The following is a 23,439-nucleotide window of genomic DNA, read 5'->3' as shown; positions in this document are numbered from 1 at the left end:
TTCCTGATGGTAGCAATGAGAAGAGGACAAGTCCTGGGTGATGGGAATTCTTACTGATGTGATGTGCTTCGCCTTTTTGAGGTGTCGCTCCTTGGATTCTTTGGAGGCTAAAGTCCATGATGGAGATGACTAACTTTACAACTCTCTGCAGCTTATTTTGATCCTGTGTAGTACCCCCCCACCCCAAACCAAACGGTGATGCAGCCAGTCAGAATGCCCTCCATGGTTCTCAAATTTCCGAGTGCTTGAGGCGACATTCCAAAACTCTTAATGAAATATAGCCAGAAGGAGCATTAACAAGGGGCAACTTACAGTGCCTGATAATGGGAAGAAACTGAGGCACTCAGAGGGCACCATCATGGCCATAGAGAGAACAGGGTGGCGTAGTGGTTAGCACAACGCTTTACACTACCAGTGACCTGGTTCAATTCCCACCGCTGCCTATAAGGAGTTTGTATGTTCTCCATGGCTTTCCTCCCATAGTCCAAAGACTTACTGGTTGGTAGGTTAATTGGTCATTATAAATTATCCCATAATTTGGCTAGGATTAAATCAGGGATTGCTGGCGGTGTGGCTCAACCTACTCTGCGCTGCATCTCAATAAAATCAAAATTTAACGTGTGAACTCCACATAGACAGCATCTGAGGTCAAGAATGACACGAGGTGGCTGGAGCTGTGAGTCAATACCACTGGCAGCCATACTACTGTGCCTCTCATAGGGCCGCAGGGTGTGGTTAGCGTAACTCCATGACCACGTGGGTTTCCTCCAGGTGCTCTGGTTTCCTCCCACATTCCAAAGCCATACTGGTTAGGGTTAGCAAGTTGGCACCGGAAGCATGACGGCATTTGCGGGCTGCCCCCAGCCTTGGACTGGACAGGCCATCGATGCAAATGATGTATTTCACTTCATGTTTTGGTACTCGTGTGGCAAATACAGCTAAAACAAAACAGGTGCGATTTGTATTTGTGCTCTACGTACCGTTGTCAACAGGCGCTGGCTGACCAGCACTCATGCCCAGTTGTTCCATCTCCCTCGAGACGTCTTCTTGATTCAGCGACAACGTGCCATACGCGTCACTCACAAACTCATTAGCGGTTGGGATTATTGAAAACTCTTCTGAAGGGTGGACCTATAAAGGAAAACAAGTTTATTTGCAGCATGCAGATAGAACATATAGAATGGTATATGGGAAGTTTGGATAGGTACATGGATGGGAAGGGACTGGAGAGATAGGGTCCAGGAGAGATGAGATCTTATAGAAACATATAAAACTATGAAAGGAATAGATAAGATAGAGGCAGGAAAGCTGTTTCCACAGGTAGGTGAGACTAGAACCAGGAGATGTAACCTCAGGGTTCAGGGGAGTAGATTTAGGACGGAGATGTGGAGGAACTGCTTTTCCCAGAGAGTGGTGAATCTGTGGAATTCTCTGCCTAATGGAGGCTACCTTAGTAAATAAATTTAAGGCAAGGTTGGATAGATGTTTGCGTAGTAGGAGAATTAAAGGTTATGGGGAAAAGGCAGGTAGGTGGAGATGAGTCCACGGCCAGATCAGCCATGATCTTATTGAATGGCGGAGTAGGCTCGATGGGCCAGATGGCCGACTCCTGCTCCTGTTTCTTATGTATAGGTGCAGGTAGATGAGATTAGGTATAAGATGGGGTTGGCATGGACTGCAGATGTACAGTGGAGAGTAGTGTCCTAACTAGTTGCATCAAGGCTTGATATGGGATGACGGATGCCCAGGAATGGAATGGCTACAGAAAGAGGTGGACACAGCCCAGTCCATCACAGACAAATGCCTCCCCACCATTTAGCACATCCACAAGAGAGCAGCACCCACTATCAAACTCCAGCATCCAGCCCATGCCCTCTACTCACCTCTACAGCAGCCTTAAGACCCACACATCAGGTTCAGGAACAATTATTACCCTACGACCACCTAGCACGAAAAACTCAATCACCACCACTCTCAACTGATACTATGGCCTAAAGAGTAACCTTCATGGATTGTTTTACAACTCTTGATCGCAGTCTTATTTGTTACACAGTTTGTCAGTCTTTATTTTATTTATTTATTGAAATACAGTGCGGAATAGGACCTCCTGGCCCTTCAAGCTGCACTGCTCGAAACCCCCGATTTAACCCTGGCCAAATCACGGGACAACGCACAATGACCAATTAATGCACAAGAGATACTGGGAATCTGGAGGAACATGCACACAAAATGCTAGGGGAGCTCAGTAGGTCAGGAAGCATCTGCAGAGGGGAATAAACAGTCGACGTTACATCAGGACTGGAAAGGAAGGCAGAAGACGACAGAATAAGTAAGTGGGAGGGAGGAGGGCGATGAACAAAGAACAATACAGCACAGTACAGGCCATTCGGCCCACAATGTTGTGCCGACTGTTAAACCCTGCCTCCCATATAACCCTCCACCTTAAATTCCTCCATATACCTGTCTAGTAGTCTCTTAAATTTCACTAGTGTATCTGACTCAGGCAGTGAATTCCACGCACCAACCACTCTCTGAGTGAAAAACCTTCCTCGAATATCCCCCTTGAACTTTCTTCCCCTTACCTCAAAGTCATGTCCTCTTGTACTGAGCAGTGGTGCCCTGGGGAAGAGGTGCTGGCTGTCCACTCTATCTATTCCTCTTAGTATCTTGTTTACCTCTATCATGTCTCCTCTCATCCTCCTTCTCTCCAGAGAGTAAAGTACTAGCTCCCTTAATCTCTGATCATAATGCATACTCTCTAAACCAGGCAGCATCCTGGTAAATCTCCTCTGAACCCCTTTCCAATGAAACAAGCTGGGAGGTGATAGATGAAAAATTAAAAAGGCAGGAGAAGAAGGAATTTGGTTGGAGAGTAGAGTAGACCATGGGAGAATGGAAAGGAAGAGAGGCACCAGGGAGAGGTGATAGGCAGATGGGCAGAAGCGTAATGACGAGACCTTCATCCGTCAGGGTTGACCATGGATGTTGCGTCCCAGCTGTCTAGACATGCAAGCCAGGGCATTACAATATGGAGAGCAATTTGGAAAGCTCCCCCACTCCACTCATCTGATAAACCCAAAAGAACAGAAGCAGTTTGGCACCAGCAGCATCGCACGAGTTGCCAGTCAGTGTTGAACTCAACGTAGGACTGCCGTAGGAATTCCAACTCCAGAATTTTCCCTCAGGGTTTACTCCTGAAGCTTTCCCCATGAGTGGGTAGTGGGGGTTTGAGATCAGAGTTTTCCTTCTCCTAGATGAGCTGCCAACCACAGCCTACGGGCCCCAGCTGCAAAAACAACCGGTTTTAAGGTGACAGTAACCCGCCTTTGCCACTTCTCCTGTAGGTAGAAACAGATCTGCCAGGCTTAGTAGCTAAGCCACATGTGAAGGCCAGGAGCTGGACTTGGTTGTCAGAGGCTATCTGAGTTGCACGCCATTGGGAGCATTTAATAGGTAGTGAGAGCTCGTCTCCATTACCGCCCCCAACTATAACAACCTTAAGGAACCACAGAAGAGGTAAATTTGCCACGAACAATCACGGTAATAGACCATGATTGCCCACGTCATACCACATGGTGCATAATGACGATGATCACTAGTAAAACTAGTTATAACTGAATTTATAAATATTTCACAGCAAGTGCCTTCCTTTGACAGGGTGTGTATGCATAGCTGAATCCTGTCCTTGCTGTCCAGATGGGACAAACTAGTAATAGGAGCTGGGCTCAATCTTGACATGATGTGGGAACTCTTGTGCAGAATCTTCTCTACAGCTGGATCAGATGTATTCATCTCCGGCAAATTTGGAATCAGAGTTGCAAGGCAGTATCGTTCAAATGACCCATTTGCTTGGTTAACAGAATTTATTTATTTATTTATCTGTTGATTGATTGAGATACAGTGAGGTATAGGCCCTTCCAGCTGCACCACCCAGCAATCCCCCAATTTACTCCTAGCCTAATCAGAGTTCAAAGTAAATTTTATTATCGAGGTACATATATGCCAGCATATACAACCTCAAGATTCATTTTCCTGCGGGCATACTCAGCAAATCTTTAGAATAGTAACTACAACGGGATCAATGAAAGATCAACCAGAGTGCAGAAGACAACAAGCTGTGCAAATGCAAATATAAATAAATAGCAATAAATAACGAGAACATGAGAGAACGAGATAAAAAATCCTCAGAGATCATTGTTTGTGGGAACATTACAGTGATGGGGTAAATGAGTGTAGTTATCCCCCTTTACTCAAGAACCTGATGGTTGAGGGGTGTGTTGCCCTTAAGGCATTTATTTAGCTTTATTACATTTTTGCTTTCGTACCTCGTTTGTAACTATTTTCTGGTTAAAGTTAAGGTTGATAACTACATTGCAGTTGTTGAAGGTAAATTCATTGTCTGTGATGTATCGCGGCATGTGATGACGTCGCACCTGGTTTTGCCGCGTCTTGCGGGTAAATACCGGTTTGGAGAAACGGGAAGGCGGGGGCTTGTGTGTGTCGGATCAACGTGAAGAAAGTTCCATTTCTATGCACTAAGAAACATCACAGAAGCAACGCCGTAAGTTCATATGACAGTTGATATGTTGAAGTAAAAACGTTAATGCTGATTCTGTTAAAAGTAATGACGATAGATAAACAACACACACAAAATGCTGGTGGAACACAGCAGGCCAGGCAGCATCTATAAGGAGAAGCACTGTCGACATTTCGGGCCGAGACCCTTTGTCAGGACTAACTGAAAGGAAAGATAGTAAGAGATTTGTAAGTAGTGGGGGGGAGGGGGAAATGCGAAATGATAGGAGAAGACCGGAGGGGGTGGGATGAAGCTAAGAGCTGGAAAGGGGAGGGGAGCACCAGAGGGAGATGGAGAACAGGCAAACAACTAAATATGTCAGGGATGGGGTAAGAAGGGGAGGAAGGGCATTAACGGAAGTTAGAGAAGTCAACGTTCATGCCATCAGGTTGGAGGCTACCCAGCCGGTATATAAGGTGTTGTTCCTCCAACCTGAGTTTGCCTGTTAACTAATATTTAGTTGTTTGCCTGTTCTCCATCTCCCTCTGGTGCTCCCCCCCGCCTTTCGCCTGAGGTCTGCTGTCCCGTGATCCTTTCCCTTATCCAGCTCTGTATCACTTTCGCCAATCACCTTTCCAGCTCTTACCTTCATCCCACCCCCTCCGGTCTTCTCCTATCATTTCGCATTTCCCCCTCCCCCCACTACTTTCAAATCTCTTAGTATCTTTCCTTTCAGTTAGTCCTGACGAAGGGTCTTGGCCCGAAACGTCGACAGTGCTTCTCCTTATAGATGCTGCCTGGCCTGCTGTGTTCCACCAGCATTTTGTGTGCGTTGTTTGAATGTCCAGCATCTGCAGATTTCCTCGTGTTGACGGTTGATAAAGTTTATTTTCTTGTGCTATTGAAAGCGTTGCTGGAAAAGTTTGTGTTGAAGTGTATTTAAAGCTGTTGATGGCGTAGGTAAATTCTGACTGTATGTTGTACTTTAATGAGACTTTAATGTAATATAGTTTGTTGTAGTTTTACTTTTACAAGGACTTATGATGTAAATGTGATGCCAAGAAGGAAACAAATACTGTATACATTTTGTATTGTTTTATCAACAGTTTTCACCATATGTTAATGTGGAAGAGTGAACAGTAAACGGTTAATCTTACTGCGATCCTGTCCTCAATGACTTCGGTTTAACTTGGTGTTGGTTCAGAGTTTCTACTCCCTGCACGGGAACACTATAAGGGGTACTAACTGTTCTTGAACCTGGTGGTGAGGGTCCTGAGGCTCTTGTACCCTCCACCTGATGGCAGCAGCAAGAGAGCATGTCCAGGGTGGTGGGGATCTCTGATGATGGATGCTGCTTTCCTACAAAAGTGTTCCATGTAGATGTGCTCAATGGTTGGGAGGGCTTTACCCGTGATGGACTGGGCTGAACCCACTAACTTTTGTAGGATTTTCCATTCAAAGGCATTTGGCGTTTCTATACCAAGCAGTGATCATGGGACAATTTACAATGACCAATTAACCTACTGACTGGTGTGTCTTTGGACCGTGGGTGGAAACTGAAGGACTGGGAGGAAACCCATACCGTCACAGGGGGAGTATGCAAACTCTTGAGTCAGCAGCGGGAATTGAACCAAGATCACTGGTACGGTAAAGCATTGTGTTTATCACTACACCCCAAATAAATTCATTATACTCTTTGATTTTGTCATGAAAATTGATTAAAACAAATTCTAAGATGCGTGAGAAGGGTAGACAATCTCATAAAACTTACCCCTACAGATTCCTCGGATTTTCTCATTGGCACCGGGGACGTCTTCGAAAGCACTGAATGTAAGAGAAGGAAAGCAGATTGTTAGTATACAAAACTGACTGAAGTGTGAAGTATCTTAAAAGTGCAAATTGATCAATTTATTTCTCATTCAAGGACAGACTGCAGTTGGTTTGTGTACAGCGAGAGATCATGAAATCTCACTTGCAATATTGAAACATACAGAGAAAAGTTATCCATTTTGTTATACTGATTCAAGAATGGAGCACCTGTAGTGGGAAAGTTGCTTTCCAAATGATTTGGTTCCTCTCTGGAGCCTACAGGTTGCCCGGCAGCTAAAGACAAGAGCTGTGCTGATCGTTTAATGAGAGAGATTCGGTAAAAGTAATTTCTCCAGAACTGCTCTTCCTTTATACTGCAAAGAAAGAAATGGAGTTAGTTCAAAACATACTTCCAGTTATAGAAATAAAAATTCAGTTTGTAGAATTTCATAATTTCCCAAACATACAGTACTGTGCAAAAGTCTTAGGGGTGTGTGTGTGTGTGTATATATATATACACACATACATACACACACACACACACACACATATATACAAACGTGTATTATATAGTTAGGGTGCCTAAGACTTTTGCACAGCACTGTATTTGTTATTGTGGAGCGGAAGGTGAGTTTGTAAATCTGGCAAGAGCAAAAGATGCTGGGAACGGTGAGGGTGGAGCGCTGTGGGAGGGGTGGTGGTAGAGAAGGATGCTAGGGTGGGGTTGGCACGAATGCAGATACACCCAGCCCTGAGACACCAGGAAAGGTCATTTGATTTCAAACAATTGGTTTATTACAGAACATTTCTCTCCGCGCTCTCTTCCCCTTTTCCCAATCACGATTCCCCTCTTCCGGACCTCTCAATCCACAATAGAGAGCTGTATCAGAATCAGGTTTATCATCCAGTGGGTCAGTTTTGGTGCTGTACTTTCCTATGATTCTGTAAAATAAATCTCACAGTGGTATACGATAACACATATGAATTTTGATAATAAGCTTACTTTAAACTTTTTTCTTAAATAAAAATATTATTTCCCTTTCCAGTAATAGCCGAGAACTTACTTCTTCTCTGCCACACAAGATTGTGTATTTCAGCATGTATATTCCCATCGATGTGTCATAGTCGTAGAAAAGTACAGCACAGAAGCAGCCCTTCAGCCCATCTAGTCCATGCTGAAGCACTTAAACTGCCTACTCCCATCAACCTGTACCGGAACAATGCCCTTCCATCCATGTACCTATAAAAACTTCTCTTAATCGTTAAACTCGAGCTTGTATGTACCACTTGCGCTAGAAAGCTCATTCCACACTTTCACCACGCTCTGAGTGACGAAGTTTCCCCTCATGTCCCCCTAAACTTCTCACCTTTCACCCTTAAACCATGACCTCTAGTTTTAGTCCCACCCGAGCTCAGTGGAAAAAGCCTGCATGCACATACTCTATCAATACCCCTCATAACTTGGTATACCTCTATCAAATCTCCCCTCAGTCTTCTAGGTTGCAAGGATTAAAGTCCTAAGCTATTCAATCTTTGCATGTAACTCAGGTCCTCCAGACCCAGCAACATCCTTGTAAATTTCCTCTGTACTCTTTCCCGTAGGCAGGTGACCAAAACTGGACACAATACTTACCAATGTCTTATACAACTTACAAAACACAATTATGCCTAAATAAATGGGTAAGGACTCTGTCCACGACTATTTTTGTTTGTTGTTTTGTTATTCCTTTTCATGCTTTGTGGTGCATCAGGCAGCTATTTTTTTGCCGTCTCCTGGTTTTTACGAGATCAATGCTCAAACCAGCAGAGATGGAAAGCATGCCGGATTCGATCCTGGGACCATTAGCCTCAAAGTCCTGTGCTAATGCCACTACACCACCGACCGGCTGATTGAACTGTCTCACTGAAATGAACAACTTGTGAATCTAGGCCAAAGACTGTTGGCACATATGGATTTATCCTGGCAAGTTTGCTGCATTTACCAATGACAATGCGAAAATACTCTTGCCAATGCTAAACAAAGGAACAACTAACCTTAGTTATACAACCAAGATAAACAGATCTGAGCTGCAAATCTGGTCCTTGAAAAGTCTTAATTGGAGCACATATTTTCTTCAACAAAATAGATATAACAAAAGAAATGCCCAGGGCAGGGTGCAAACCATGCCATAAAAAGATGGAGACAATTCAGCCCCTCCTGTTTTTTGTTAAAGCAGTGGACCTATCCTAGTCCTGAAGGGTTTCAGGCCAAAACGCCGACTGTTTATATTGGAGTATAAAAGTATAAACTTTAACTATGAAGTCAGTTATTTGCTATGCATGCACTCAATTTAGTAGAATGAAATCTTAGGAATGTAGAAGACAATGGTGTGTTAATGAGAGGTAGCTAAAGAACTAAAGAAATGTAGATTAGAACATTGCTCAGTTCTGAGTTTATTATTTTCTATGCATGTATCCAATTTGGTAGGAGACCAAAGTCTTAAAAATGTAGAAGACAATGGTGTGTTAAAGAAAGGTAGCTAAGAGATGTAGATTAGAACATAATTAAGTCACAAAATCCTAGGACTATTATTTGCTATGCATGTATCCAATTTGGTAGGAGACCGAAGTCTTAAAAATGTAGAAGACAATGGTGTGTTAATGAGAGGTAGCTAAGAGATGTAGATTAGAACATAATTAAGTCACATAATCCTAGGACTATTATTTGCTATGCATGTATCCAATTTGGTAGGAGACCGAAGTCTTAAAAATGTAGAAGACAATGGTGTGTTAATGAGAGGTAGCTAAGAGATGTAGATTAGAACATAATTAAGTCACATAATCCTAGGACTATTATTTGCTATGCATGTATCCAATTTGGTAGGAGACCGAAGTCTTAAAAATGTAGAAGACAATGGTGTGTTAATGAGAGGTAGCTAAGAGATGTAGATTAGAACATAATTAAGTCACATAATCCTAGGACTATTATTTGCTATGCATGTATCCAATTTGGTAGGAGACCGAAGTCTTAAAAATGTAGAAGACAATGGTGTGTTAATGAGAGGTAGCTAAGAGATGTAGATTAAAACATGATTAAGCCAATTGATAGGAACAAAAGGGACATGATGTATGCAACTAGAGATTGCTATAAAAGCTGCAGTGTCCGGGGATCGGGGGGGGGGGGGGGGGGGGGGGGGGGAAGGCAATCAGCGACTAGCTCAATGACTGTCTCAGCTTTGATTTGCAAATTAAAGTTTAACCCTTCTTGAGGAATCTTCTGCGTCTCCTGGTCATTTGTGAGGCACGAAAAACCACGACATTTATTCTTGACCATAGATGCTGCTTGACCTGCTGAGTTCCTCCAGCGTTATGCATGTGTTGCTCTGGATCTCCAGCATCTTCAGGATCTTGTGTTTAGAACCCACCCTAGGCTATTTTATACACCCCACGTTCTCATCAACGTCTCCCTATCTCAGGGTTACACACTAGGATTACAATCTACATTAACGTACTAATCCTTACACTTCTGAGATGTGGGACGAACCAGAGAACCTGGAAGGAATCCATCCAGTCACAGTGAGAGCATGCAAACTTAACTCAAGATGGTGTGAAATATATTCAAAACTTTTGAGATTTTTAATGTATTCAATTTTGTAATGTGACAAAAATGGAACCTGTATAATCCCATAGTGCTTTGCTATAAGCTAAGTGTGTACGTGTCCAGAGGCAAGCACTGTCCTTAATCATTGTTCATTGTGTAACTAAGGGGAGGTTGATATACTGCTGGCCTTGAGAAGTGCTGCTGTACTGAAGTGGTAGAGCTGACCTCGCAAAACAGATAACAGCCAAAGCATAGCCTGAAAACTTGTACAAAAAGATGAACTTTGTCAGCTGTAAATCAGAAGCAGCCTCCATCCATGAGCAGTAGAGGCATCTCTTATCATTGTCAGCAATAAACATATCTTTGAACCCATCTACTCTGTTTTGTTTTTGAGCCTTGCAATAAGACCTAGCAAAAGATACACGACAATAGAACTGGAGCCAGGATTGAACCCAGGTTACTGAGATCACGAGGCTATTGTTCGAGTATTTGCAATGCATAAAAAGCTGGAGGAACTCAGCAGGTCATGCACTATCTTTTTCATTTTAAAGATACAGCACAGTAATAGACCCTACTGGCCCAAAAGCCCATGCCGGCCAATTACACCCATGTAACTAATTGTCAAATCAAATCAAGTTTCTTATCATTCAATCATACATGAATACAACTGAAAGAAAATAGCGTTCCTCTGATGCTAAGGTGCAAAACATTCAGAGCGTATTCAAAATAGCAGGCAGAGAAAAAAAGTCTCGCAAAAAACAAACTATATATATATAGGAAACAGGCCTGTGGCATCTTACATTATCAATGTCCAACAGGGAGGCCAGCCCCCAACCAAGCACGGACACCACTAAACCGTACATTTTCGGACCATGGGAAAATACCCACTCAGGCACTGTTAAGTTCTGTTCACCTGGGCTACATAACCATTTAGTTGGGATGCGCACTTTCCCTGTTATGGGCAAGTGTATGATGATATGAAGGGGATTGAGGGTAAGAAAATGGCAGCCCTTGAGTACTGAATGTGAATGGAGAAAGTAAAGTTGTTAAAAAGAACGAAAATCTTGTCTTTGTTGTTTAAGCATTGACAGTCACAGGGAGAATGTACAAAATCTTTACAGGAATTGTACCTTGGTTACTGGTGCTGTAATATTATTATGCCAATCACTAACACTACACTATCATGTCACCCTATGGAAGACCATAAGACATAGGAGCAGAATTAGACCATTCAGCCCATCGTGTCTGCTCCGCCATTCCATCTTGGCTGATCCCAGATCCCACTCAACCCCATACACTGCCTTCTCTCCTAACAGTTGATGACCTGACTGATCAGAAAAACGATCAACTTCTACCTTAAATATACACACAGACTTGGCCTCTACTACAGTCTGTGGCAGGGCATTCCACAGGTTCACTACTCTCTGGCTAAAAAATTCCTCCTTACCTCTGTACTAAAGACTCACCACTCAATTTTGAGGTTGTGCCCTCTAGTTCTGGATACCCCCACCATAGGAAACATCCTCTCCAACCTATCTAATCCTTTCAACATTTGGTAGGTTTCAATGAGATCCCCATGCATTCTCCTAAATTCCAATGAGTACAAGCCCAAAGCTGCCAAACGCTCCTCATATGTTAACAGCCGCATTCCTGGAATCATCCTCGTGAATGTCCTCTGGACTTTCTCCAACGACAACACATCCTTTCTGAGACACTGGGCCCAAAACTGTTGACAACACTCCCAAGTATGGCCTGACTAGTATCTGATAAAGGCTTAGCATTATCTCCTTGAAACCTACTTTTCTATTCCCCTTGAAATAAATGCCAACATTGCAATTGCCTTCTTTACCAGATTCAACCTGTAAATTAACCTCCTGCAACTCTTGCACGAGGACTCCTAAGTCCCTCTGCACCTCTGCTGTTTGAACGAAATGGATAATCGACGTTTCAGGTCAAGATCTTTCCTCCTGCTTTCCCATGTTGCTGCCTGTTGTCTCATCTGCAGTCTTGTGTCTGCAGTTGGAACTAGTTGTGCTACCCAACACAAGAAATTGTGGTGCTGACTTAGAGAGCGATTAAGAGTGGTTACTCATGTCTGGAGCAAATGCAAGCAGGAGACACAAATAGTAATATTTGTGGATAAAAGTCTTTGATAAGGAGCCGCACACGCAGCTGCTGAGTAAGATAAGAGTGCGTGATATTACAAGAAAGATATTAGCATAGACAGAAGATCGGGTGACTGGCAGCAGGCAAAGAGTGGGAATAAAGGGGGTCTTATCTGGTTGGTTGCCAGCGACTCGACTACTGGTGTTCCTCAGGGGTCAGTGCTGGGACAGCTTCCTTTCATGTTATGTATTAGTGATTTAGATGACAAAGTTGACAGCATTTTGGCCAAGTTTACAGACAATACAAAGATAAGTGGAAGCGCAAGCAGTGTAGAAGAAGCAGGGAGCTTTCAGAAGGACTTGGATAGATTAGAAGAAAGGGCAAAGAGGAGGGACAAGGAATACCATGAAAGGAAGTGTATGGTCATGCAGTTTTGCAGAAGAAATAAAGATGTAGCTAATTTCTAAACAGGGTGCAAAGTCAGAAATCAGAGATGCAAAGGGACTTGGGAGTCCTGGTGCAGGATTCCCTAAAGGTTAACTTGCAAGTTGAGTTGGTGGTAAGAAAGACAAATGCAATGTTATCATTCATTTCAAATGGACTAAATATAAAAGCAAGCATGTAATGCTGAGGCTTTACAGACAATACACAATAGGTGCAGGAGTAGGCCATTCGGCCCTTTGAGCCAGCACCACTAATCATGGTGGTGATCATGGCTGATCATCCACAATCAGTACCCTGTTCCTGCCTTCTCCCCATATCCCTTGACTCCACCATCTTTAAGAGCTCTATCTAACTCTTTCTTGAAAGCATCCAGAGAATCGGCCTCCACTGCCTTCTGAGGCAGAGCATTCCACAGATCCACAACTCTCTGGGTGAAAAAGTTTTTCCTGAACTCTGTTCTAAATGACCTACCCCTTATTCTTAAACTGTGGCCTCTGGTTCTGGACTCCCCCAACATTGGGAACATGTTTCCTGCCTCTAGCGTGTCCAATCCCTTACTAATCTTATATGTTTCAATCAGATCCCCTCTCATCCTTCTAAATTCCAGTGTATACAAGCCCAGTCACTCCAATCTTTCAACATATGACAGTCCCGCCATCCCGAGAATCAACCTCGTGAACCTATGCTGCACTCCCTCAATAGCAAGAATGTCCTTCTTCAAATTTGGAGACCAGAACTGAACACAATACTCCAGGCGTGGTCTCACCAGGGCCCTGTACAACTGCAGAAGGACCTCTTTGCTCCTATGCTCAACTCCCCTTGTTATGAAGGCCAACATGCCATTAGCTTTCTTCACTGCCTGCTGTGCTTGCATGCTTACTTTCAGTGACTGATGAACAAGGACACCTAGATCTTGTTGTACTTCCCTTTTTTCTAACTTGACACCATTCAGATAGTAATTTGCCTTCCTGTTCTTGCCACCAAAATGGATAACCCTCACATTTACCCACATTAAACTGCAACTGCCATGCATCTGCACACTCACCCAACCTGTCCAAGTCACCCTGCACTCTCCTAACATCCTCTTCATATTTCACACTGCCACCCAGCTTTGTGTCATCTGCAAATTTGCTAATGTTACTTTTAATCCTTTCATCTAAATCATTAATGTATATTGTAAATAGCTGCGGTCCCAGGGTATAGGTCAGACTGCACTTGGAAAATGGTGCACCTTATCTACGAAAGGATATGCTGGCATTGGTGAAAGGGTCTAGAGGAAATTCATGAGAATGATCCTGGCAATGAAAGGGTTAATGTACAAGCAGCATTTGATGGCTCTGGACCTGTACTCACTGGAGTTTAGAAGAATGAGGGGAGGGATCTTACTGAAACCTATAGAATATTAAAAGGCCTAAATAGCGTGCATGTAGAAAGGATGTTTCCATTTGTGGGAGAATCTCGAACCATGGCAAACTACCTCAGAATAGAAGAATGTCCCTTTAGAACAGAGATGAGGAGGAATTTCTTCAGCCAGTGGGTGGTGAATCTGTGGAATTCATTGCCACAGACTGCTGTGGAGGCCAAGTAACTGGGCATATCTAAAGCGGAGGTTGGTAGGTTCCAGATTAGTAAGGACGTCAAAGGTTATGGAGAGAAGGAAGGAGAATGGGGTTGAAAGGAATAATAAATCAGCCATGATGGAACAGCAGACTGAACGGTCCAATTCTGCTCCTATGTCTTGTGGTCTACAATGGGGAAAGCGTAAACATTCCTGTTCACTTACAGTTTAGGGACAAGCTCAAAACGCATTTTGCTCAGCAGCTCGTCCTCCCGGAGCATCACCATGGCAACAGGCGCCACGGCGTTGAAATCAAAATTAAATCGTACACCTACAGGAGGGTCCTGCAGAAAGTTCCGGCGATCCTAGGAAAGCAAAGGAAGCACTCAGTTTCTTACAAGCCCAGAAGCTTCTTGATTAAGTAGATAATTTACCTCTCTGGGAGCTTGGACTAAGTATTAAGGAAAAATTTACAAAAATTAGCTGCCTTTTCTTACTCAATCGCACCTGTTCTATCCACACACACACAACATAATCTATAGGTCAATGAAAGAGTTTAAATAGCTATTGGCTTTCAGTTATCAGATTAGATTCATCATCTTCATTATGTGCCGTGTCATATGACAAGGGTGATCTTGGTCTCTTTTCTTTTTAAATCTTTTTATTACTTTTAAACAAACATAAATGAAACATGAATACAGAGAGTTTGAAAGTACATAATTAATAGGTTAAGTATACATTCATATAGATGATAATCCATATATAACCTCCCAAACTCATAGTAATTACGAAAAAAGGGAGTAAATAAGAAGAGAAAAAAAATTCCCCAAAAAAAACCTAACCAACATGGGCCATTGCATTATGTCAAATATACACAGTAGCGTCAATAACTCCGCACCTCCATCCAAATAATTAAGGATAATAGAAGCAGGGTTTAGGAAAAGTCAGTTTAACTGATATGAAAATGTTGGATAAATGGTCTCCAAGTTTCTTCAAATTTAACTGAAGAATCAAAGACAATACTTCTAATTTTTTCTAAACTCAAACAAGAGATAGTTTGAGAAAACCACTGAAATATAGTTGGAGGATTTCTTTCCAATTCAATAGGATAGATCTTCTAGCCATTAATGTAACAAATGCAATCATCCGTCAAGCTGAGGGGGATAAACAAATATTATCCACCATTGGTAAACCGAAAATTACAGTAATAGGATGCGGTTGCAATTTGATATTCAGAACTGTTGAAATAGTACCAAAAATATCTTTCCAATAATTTTGCAAACAAGGGCAAGACCAAAACATGTGGGTCAATGAAGCTACTTCAGAATGACATCTGTCACAGGTTGGATTAACATGAGAGTAAAATCGAGCAAGTTTATCCTTGGACATGTGAGCCCTATGTACAACCTTAAGTTGTATTAGGGCATGTTTAGCACAAATAGAAGAGGAATTGACTAATTGTAAAATTTTCTCCCACTGCTCAGTGGGTATAAGGCAATGAAGTTCTTTTTCTCATTTCTTCTCAATTTTTTCTGATACTTCCGGCTGTATTTTCATGATCATATTATAAATGGTGGCTACTAAACCCTTCTGGCAAGGATTCAGAGCTAAAAAAATTTCCGTAATGTCCATTGGACATAATTTCGGAAAAGACTGTAACATATTATTCAAGAAATTTCTAACTTGCAAATATCTAAAAAAATGAGTTTTAGGTAAATGAGTTTTTGATATAAAAAAAGACTTAGGAATAAAAATTGGTAGTGCTTGGAATAAATATAAAATTTTGGGTAACACTATCATCTTAATAGCATTAATTCGACCAACCAATGACAAAGATAATGGAAACCACCTGGTAACAAGTTGCTTAATTTGGTCAATTAAAGGTAAAAAATTAACTTTAAATAAATCCTTATGTTTCTTGGTAATTTTAATACCCAAATAAGTAAATGATCTGTGACAACTTTAAAAGGAAAGTGTTTATAATTAATAAATTATTTAATGGAAATAATTCACTCTTATTAAAATTCAGTTTGTAACCAGAAAAGCTACTAAACTGAGCAAGCAAGGATAAAATAGCAGGAATAGATCTCTCAGGGTCAAATATATGTAGTAACAAATCATCAGCATATAATGATAACTTATAAATCCCTTCCCTTCGGGTAATACCCAAAATATTAGGTGATTCACGAATGGCGATAGCTAAAGGTTCCAAAACAATGTCAAATAGTAAAGGACTTAAAGGACAGCCTTGCCTCGTACCTCAGAATAACTGAGAAAAAGATCTTTGATTATTGGTGAAAACCAAAGCCAAAGGTTTGTAATATATTAACTTAATCCATGATATAAATTTCGAACTAAAATTAAAATACTGCAATGTATTAAATAAATATGGCCATTCAACTCTATCAAATGCTTTTTCAGCATCTAAAGAAATGACACATTCTGGTATTTTGGATGAAGGAGTATAAATAATATTAATCAATTTTCTGATGTTAAAAGATGAATAACGATTTTCAATAAATCCAGTCTGATCTTTAGAGATAATTCGAGGTAATATAGTTTCTAATCTAGTGGCCAAAATTTTGGTAAAAATCTTAAAATCCATATTCAGCAAAGATATAGGCCGATAGGATGCACATTCAGTGGGGTCTTTATCTTTTTTAATAATTAGAGAAATAGAGGCATCATAAAAAGATTGTGGCAATTTACCTACAGTTAATACATCTTTAAAAATTTTATAAAGCCAAGGAGAGAGTATAGAGGAAAAGGATTTAAAAAATTCTGCAGTATAACCATCCAGACCAGGGGCTTTACCTGAATTTATTGAAAAAATTGCCTCTTTTATTTCGGTTTCCGTAATAGGTGCGTTTAGAAGTACACTATCTTCTGTAGTTAATTTTAGGATATTCAATTTTCTTAAAAATTCATCCATTATAGAAGAATCCTCAACAAATTCTGATTGATATAAAGAATTATAAAAAACTTAAAAGGCTTTATTTATCTCTTTATGATCAATCGTCAAAGCACCATCTCGTTTACGAATCTTAGTAATTTGTCATTTAACTGAAGCAGTTTTCAATTGATTAGCCAATAATTTGCCAGATTTATCTCCATGTACATAAAACTGGGTTCTAGATTTAATTAACTGATTTTCAATCGAAGAGGATAATAACAAACTATGCTCCATTTGAAGTTCAACTCTTTCTTTATAAAGTTCTTTGCTAAGGGTCACTGAATAAATCTTATCAATTGCTTTAATTTTATCAACCAATATTAGTATTTCCGAATTAATTCATTTCCTAACTTCATTCATTTCATATGCTAACCCCTACACTACTATGCCGCCAGTATCAGTGAACTTAGTTTAGTGAAATCAAAGAGTAAAATACCTGAAAATGCTGGAGATCTGAACTAAAAGCAAATAATTCTTCAAGTACTCAGCTCTTGGACCTTCTTGCAGAAAGAAAGAATCACGACCTGAGTGGTGGGGATCTCTGATGATGGATGCTGCTTTCCTACAACAGCTTCTCATGTAGTTGTGCTCAATTGTTGGGAAAGCTTTACCGGTAATACACTGGGTCGAATCCGCTATCTTTTGTCAGATTTTTCGTTCAAAGGCGTCAGGTTTTCTATACCAGGCTGAGATGCAGCTAGTCAATACACTCTCCACTAAACATCTATATAATTTTTTCAAAGTCCCTAAGAGTTGAGAATCTTAGGAACCATTCTTCAAAGAAAGGTGGAAGCAGAGTTATTTAATCTTTTCGAGGCAGAGGTGGATAAGACAAGGTTGAAGCGTTAACCCGAGTAGACAAGGATGTCAAAACTGAGATTTCAGTCAGATCAGCATGATCTTTTTAAATGGTGGGGCAAGTTCCAGGGGCTAAATTGCCTACTCTGTTCCTATTTTGCAATACATACTTAATGTAACTAATTTATATATCTTTACTGTAATTTAGTTTTTTCTATTACTATGTATTGCAGACAGCAAATTTCTCAACATATGCTGGTGATATTCAACCTGATCCTGATTCTACAATGTAGTATTTATGCAACACACACAAAATGCCGAAGGAACTCTGCACTTTGTGTGTGTTGCTTGGATTTCCAGCATCTGCAAATTTTCTCTTGTTTGTGATGTAGTATTTAGTGTGGTTTATTTGTGCTTTCTGTTTTACAACAAATTAGGTTCTGCTGTGCTTATACGCTGTTACCACATCTCCAAGACAAACAAATTGGTTTGGGTCTTTAGCGTCTGATCAACCCAGCCTATTATAAATCTGAGAGAACTAGATAATGACTCCTCCAAGAGGACTACCAACACTTGTCGTTGGGTTTGGAGGCTTGCGTGCTTCAATAATCTATGTTGGCTGGAGTCAGGGTCTCGTGCTTTGGCTGTTGGTCGAGTCACCCATGCCAAACAGGTCAAAGGGTAGAGACCAGACTAAGAGTGCTTCACAGGTCCTCCAGTTTCGGTGGTTCAGCTCAACCCCGACTGGTAAAACTAAATTAATATGGAAACAGCAATGAAGAATCCTTCTACATCTGAGTGTGCTGGTATTCCTGAGTCTCCACCCAGGACTTCTGTGACTGACGGTAGTGAAAACCGAGAGGAAGCTACTGACACGATGAAGGAAGCCCTGAACACCACCAGAGATGGAGGAGCTTCACTGCTGTCTTAAGCAGTGTTATAGTTTTTTTGTATTCTGTGTTTTTCACCCAATCTTTCTCTTATTCTTTCATGGGGAGGGGAATTAGTGCGTCGATGTGCCTGTCCCATTTTGTTAATTTCTTTGTGCAGGAGGGGGGATTTGGGGGCTGATGTGCCTGTTGCTTCTTGTTCACTTCTTTGTGAGAGAGGATGAATCTGGGCGTTGATGTGCCTGTTCAGTTTTGTTCATCTGTTTGAACAGGGAAGAGAGATTTGGGGGTCAACGTGCCTGATCTGTTTTGTTCATTTTTTTGTGCGGGGAGGGGGCATTTCAGGGTTGATGACTGTGCTGCCTTTCTTTTCTTTTCTTCGCTTCATGGCTACCCAAGGGAATTGAAGAATTACAGAGTTGTATAAATGATATGCCAGCGACATAACGTGCAAGAAATAAGATAACTACTATGCAAAGTATGGTACATGTCATTAGGAACAGAGGCAGGCAGAGGTTATTTAGCTTCTTGTAGCTGCTCCATTTTTCAAGAAGACCGTGGCCTGTGCCATTGCTACTTTCCTGTGCTAATCCCACATCATTCAATTGTCTTCAGGCTGCTTCTATGGAAACGAATAAATAGTCAATGTTTTGGGTCAAGACCCTTCTTCAGGACCCATTTCCAGCATCTGCAGATTTCCTTGTGTTTATATTCTTAATAACTAGAAATCTATCAATGTATACCCAGAGGATAACCCTGCTACTTACTGAGGACAGAGAGAGAACTTGCTTCTTCACAGTTTCCTCCTCAGTATATCCAGCCCATGGTGGAAGGGCTGATCCTGGAAATAAAATCATTAGTAATCAGTAAACAGCTTTATACCTTTTCAGCTGATTTTTTTTTTACTGGTTCACTTAGTGACACGAGATTCTGTAGATGCTGGAAAACTTGAGCAACACACACAAAATCCTATTAATCCTGGACCTATTAGTATTACTATTAAAATAACCCAACAACATTCATCACGCAACCCATTAAAAAGGAGAAGCCATTTTGCCAAAATGATACATGGATGTCTAACTGATCGAACTGTTTCCCAATCCTAGCTGTTCTGCCTTTCAGGTAATTAATTAATAACCATATAACAATTACAGCACGGAAACAGACCATCTCTGTCCTTCCAGTCTGTGCCGAACGATTACTCTCACCACCTGCACTCAGCCCATAACCCTCCATTCCCTTCCTGTCCATATACCTATCCAATTTTACTTTAAATGACAATATCAAACGTTTTTTTCCTATGTGATTCAGCATATTCAGCTTTTATTTTGAAATGAGCAGTTTCAGATCTGTATTAAATTAAATTAGAAATTGGAAAAAAGAGAGCATATTGGCTGGTAGAAGGCCAGAGGTTTATGTTAGGAGCAAAAGAAGTTTCTATCTAAAGCCATCCTTTAGTTTCCCCAGCAGAACATTGCTTGCAAGTTGATGTTATATTGTTTAGAAATTAATCTAAAGGTATCAATGAGATTTTGCTGAAATAGAAGCAACACACAAAATGCTGGAGGAACTCAGCAGGCCAGGCAGCATCTATGGAAAAGAGTACAGTCAATGTTTCAGGCCAAAACCCTTCTACAGGACTGGAGTAAAAAAGCTGGGGTACATGTACATTGTACATTTAAAAGGTGGGGGGAGGGGAGAGAGAAACACAAGGTGATAGGTGAAACCTTAAGGGGGAGGGATGCAGTAGAGATCTGGGTAGTTGATTCGTGAAAGACCATGGAAGAAAGAGGGGAGGAGCACCAGAGGGAGGTAATGAGCGGGCAAGGAGATAAGGTGAGAGAGGGGAAAGGAGATAGGAAATGGTGAAGGAGAGTTGGGGGGGGGGCATTACCCAAAGTTCGAGAAGTCGATGTTCATGTCATCGGGTTGGAGGTTACCCAAACGGAAGTTCCTCCAACCTAAGCGTGGCCCCATCACCACAGTGGAGGAGGCCATGGGTAGCCATATCGGAATGGGAATGGGAAGTGGAATTAAAATGGATGGCTACTGGGAAATCCCGCATTTTCTGGCGGACAGAGTGCAGGTGCTCAGTGACGTGGTCTCCCAATCTACGTCAGGTCTCACTGATGTACAAGAAGCCACACTGGGAGCACCGGACACAGTATATGACCCCAGGAGACACACAGGTGAAGTGTCGCCTCACCTGGAAGGACTGTTTAGGGCCCTGAATGGTAGTGAGGGAGGAGGTGTAGGGGCAGGTTAGCACTTGTTCTGTTTATAAGGATAAGTCCTAGGAGTGAGATGTGGGGCGGGACAAATGGACAAAAGAGTCGTGTAGGGAGCAATCGCTATGGAAAGCAGGAAGTGGGAGGGAGGGAAAGATGTGCTTGGTGGTGGAATCCCGTTGGAGATGGTGGACGTTTTGCAGAATTATGTGCTGGACGCGGAGGCTGGTGGGATGGTAAGCGAGGACAAGAGGAACCATATCCCTGGTAGCGTGGTGGGAGGATGGGGTATGAGCAGATGTGCATGAAATGAAAGAGATGCAGCTGAGGGCAGTGTAGATGGTGAAGGAAGGGAAGCCCCTTTCTTTGAAAAAGGAGGACATCTTCTTCATTCTAGAATGAAAAACCTCATCCCGAGTGCAGAAGCAGTGGAAACAGAGGAACTGAGAGAAGGGCATGGCGTTTTTACAAATAACAGGAAGCTGTAGAGCCCAGGTAGCTGTGAGAGTCAGTGAGTTTATAACAGACATCAGTGGAATCAGTGGATAAGCTGTCTCCAGAGATAGAGACAGTGAGATCGAGCAAGGGGAGTGTGGCGTTCGAAATGGAGCAGGTAAATTTGAGGGCAGGGTGGAAGTTGGAAGCAAAGTGCACAAAGTTGATGGGTTTAGCATGGGTGCAGGAAGTAGCGTAGGAAAGTGTGGGACGGTCACCAGTGTAGTCTTAGAACATAGATTGTTCCATGTAGCCGACAAACAGGCGGGCATAGCTGGGACCCATGCAAGTGCCCATGGCTACACCTTTTGTTTGAAGGAAGTGGGAGGACCAAAAGGAGAAATTTTTTAGAGTGATGACAAGTTCTGCTAGGCGGAGAAGGGAGGTGGTGGAAGGGTACTGGTGAGATCTGGTGTCAAGAAAGAAACCGGAGAGCTTTGAGGCCTTCCTGGTGGAGATGGAGATGTATAGGGACTGGAGATCAATAGCAAAAATAAGATGATGGGGGCCAGGGAACTTGAAATCGTTGAAGAAAAGATCCAGAGCGTGTGAAGTGTCATGGATGTAGGTAGGAAAGGACTAAACTAGGAGGGGGATGAAACAGAGTTGAGGTATGCAGAAGAGTTCAGTGGGGCAGAAACAAGCCATCAGACTCCTCAATACCCAGAGCCTGGACTGACACCAACTTACTGCCCTCTACTGTGTCTATTGTCTTGTTTATTATTTATTGTAATGCCTGCACTGTTTTGTGTACTTTATACAGTCCTGGGTAGGTCTGTAGTCTAGTGTAGTTTTCTTCTGTGTTGTTTTTACGTAGTTCAGTGTAGTTTTTGTATCATGTATCACCATGGTCCTGAAAAACGTTGTCTCATTTTTACTGTGTACTGTACCAGCAGTTATGGTCGAAATGACAATAAAAAGTGACTTGACAATGGGTCTACCTGCACAAGCAGGTTTGTGGATCTTGGGTAGGAGGTAGAAGCGGGAGGTGCAGGGCGTGGGAACTATGAGGGATGGCAGATCCCCAGAGTCAATTAGGTTGGTGATAATGAAATAAATACGGTTGGTGAGGCTCAAATAGAATGTTATTTTTGAGTCTATTGGAACTAACCTAGATGCTAATGGTTTACACATATTATTTACCTGTAATAATTACTTAATTATTACTTAATTACTGTAATTACTTGCCAGAATCTTATAATATTTACATGGAGAAAAGTTAACTAAATTCTTACTTATCTGTGCGTATTTACTTGTACGAATAGAACAATGCAGTAATTACACTGTATTTTGTTGTTTTTCAATCACCACGTCTCACCATTGAGTCTGTAATAAATCCAAGGAACCCGGAGGTTACACCCTGACTCTCATGTCAGTCTACTGATTGCCTAGTTGATGTTACGACACTTCAGCGAGGGCAGTACACTAGTTAATATTTATCTGTTGCTTAATATGACTCAGTCTGGCCTGGGACTTCACTGTATGCAAAATGGCTGTCAGAGTTCATCCCAAGTCAATAGTGAATAATAAATATTTACACACATGACAAGTTTAAAACATTGGTAAAGATGGTTGTAGGATTAACTGCCTGAGGTCAGATAAGCACAACAGCCTAATGCATTGTCCAGGGGATGATTTAAATTACCAATTAACCTATCAACCAGTACATCTTTGGATTGTGGGAGTAAACTGGAGCACCTGAAAGAAACTCACATGATCATGGGGAGAACATAAAAACCCTTACAGGCAGCAGCAGGGATTGAACCAAGGTTTGCCTGTACGGTAAAGCGTTGTGCTAACCACTATGCTACCATGCCAACCTATTTTAAACCAAGGCCATCTATAATAAATATGTCAAAGGAAAGCAGAGGTGTTATCTCTGTGATCCGGCTAACAGTTCCGCTTCAACAGATATCAGTAAAACAATAATAATTTTCGCATAATAGTTTTGACAGAAAAGCAATTCACAAATTGGTTTGGCAACGTCACTGCCAAACTACTTCTGACATTTTAATTTCTTCAGAAGCATAAAATAGCTCCATAAATCAAAATTTCCTCACGC

General features: G+C 41.7%; 1 protein-coding gene across 3 annotated transcripts in view; it reads right to left on the bottom strand.

Moving 5' to 3' along the window:
• Positions 1-23,439, bottom strand: part of LOC140715871 (synapse-associated protein 1-like) — a 46,826-nt gene that overhangs the window by 9,243 nt on the left and 14,144 nt on the right. For all 3 annotated transcript variants that reach the window (XM_073028354.1, XM_073028355.1, XM_073028356.1), the window contains 5 exons: positions 19,422-19,495; positions 14,239-14,378; positions 6,554-6,699; positions 6,288-6,340; positions 981-1,131 (listed from right to left, as the gene is read on the bottom strand). In XM_073028354.1, the coding sequence (XP_072884455.1) occupies positions 981-1,131; positions 6,288-6,340; positions 6,554-6,699; positions 14,239-14,378; positions 19,422-19,495 (564 nt within the window). The remainder of the gene's footprint in view (positions 1-980; positions 1,132-6,287; positions 6,341-6,553; positions 6,700-14,238; positions 14,379-19,421; positions 19,496-23,439) is intronic.

The sequence above is a fragment of the Hemitrygon akajei genome, chromosome 24 (assembly GCF_048418815.1).
Source record: "Hemitrygon akajei chromosome 24, sHemAka1.3, whole genome shotgun sequence".
Lineage (NCBI taxonomy): Eukaryota > Metazoa > Chordata > Chondrichthyes > Myliobatiformes > Dasyatidae > Hemitrygon > Hemitrygon akajei.
Note: the sequence above shows the minus strand (reverse complement) of the source record. Positions and strands in the feature narration are given on the sequence as shown.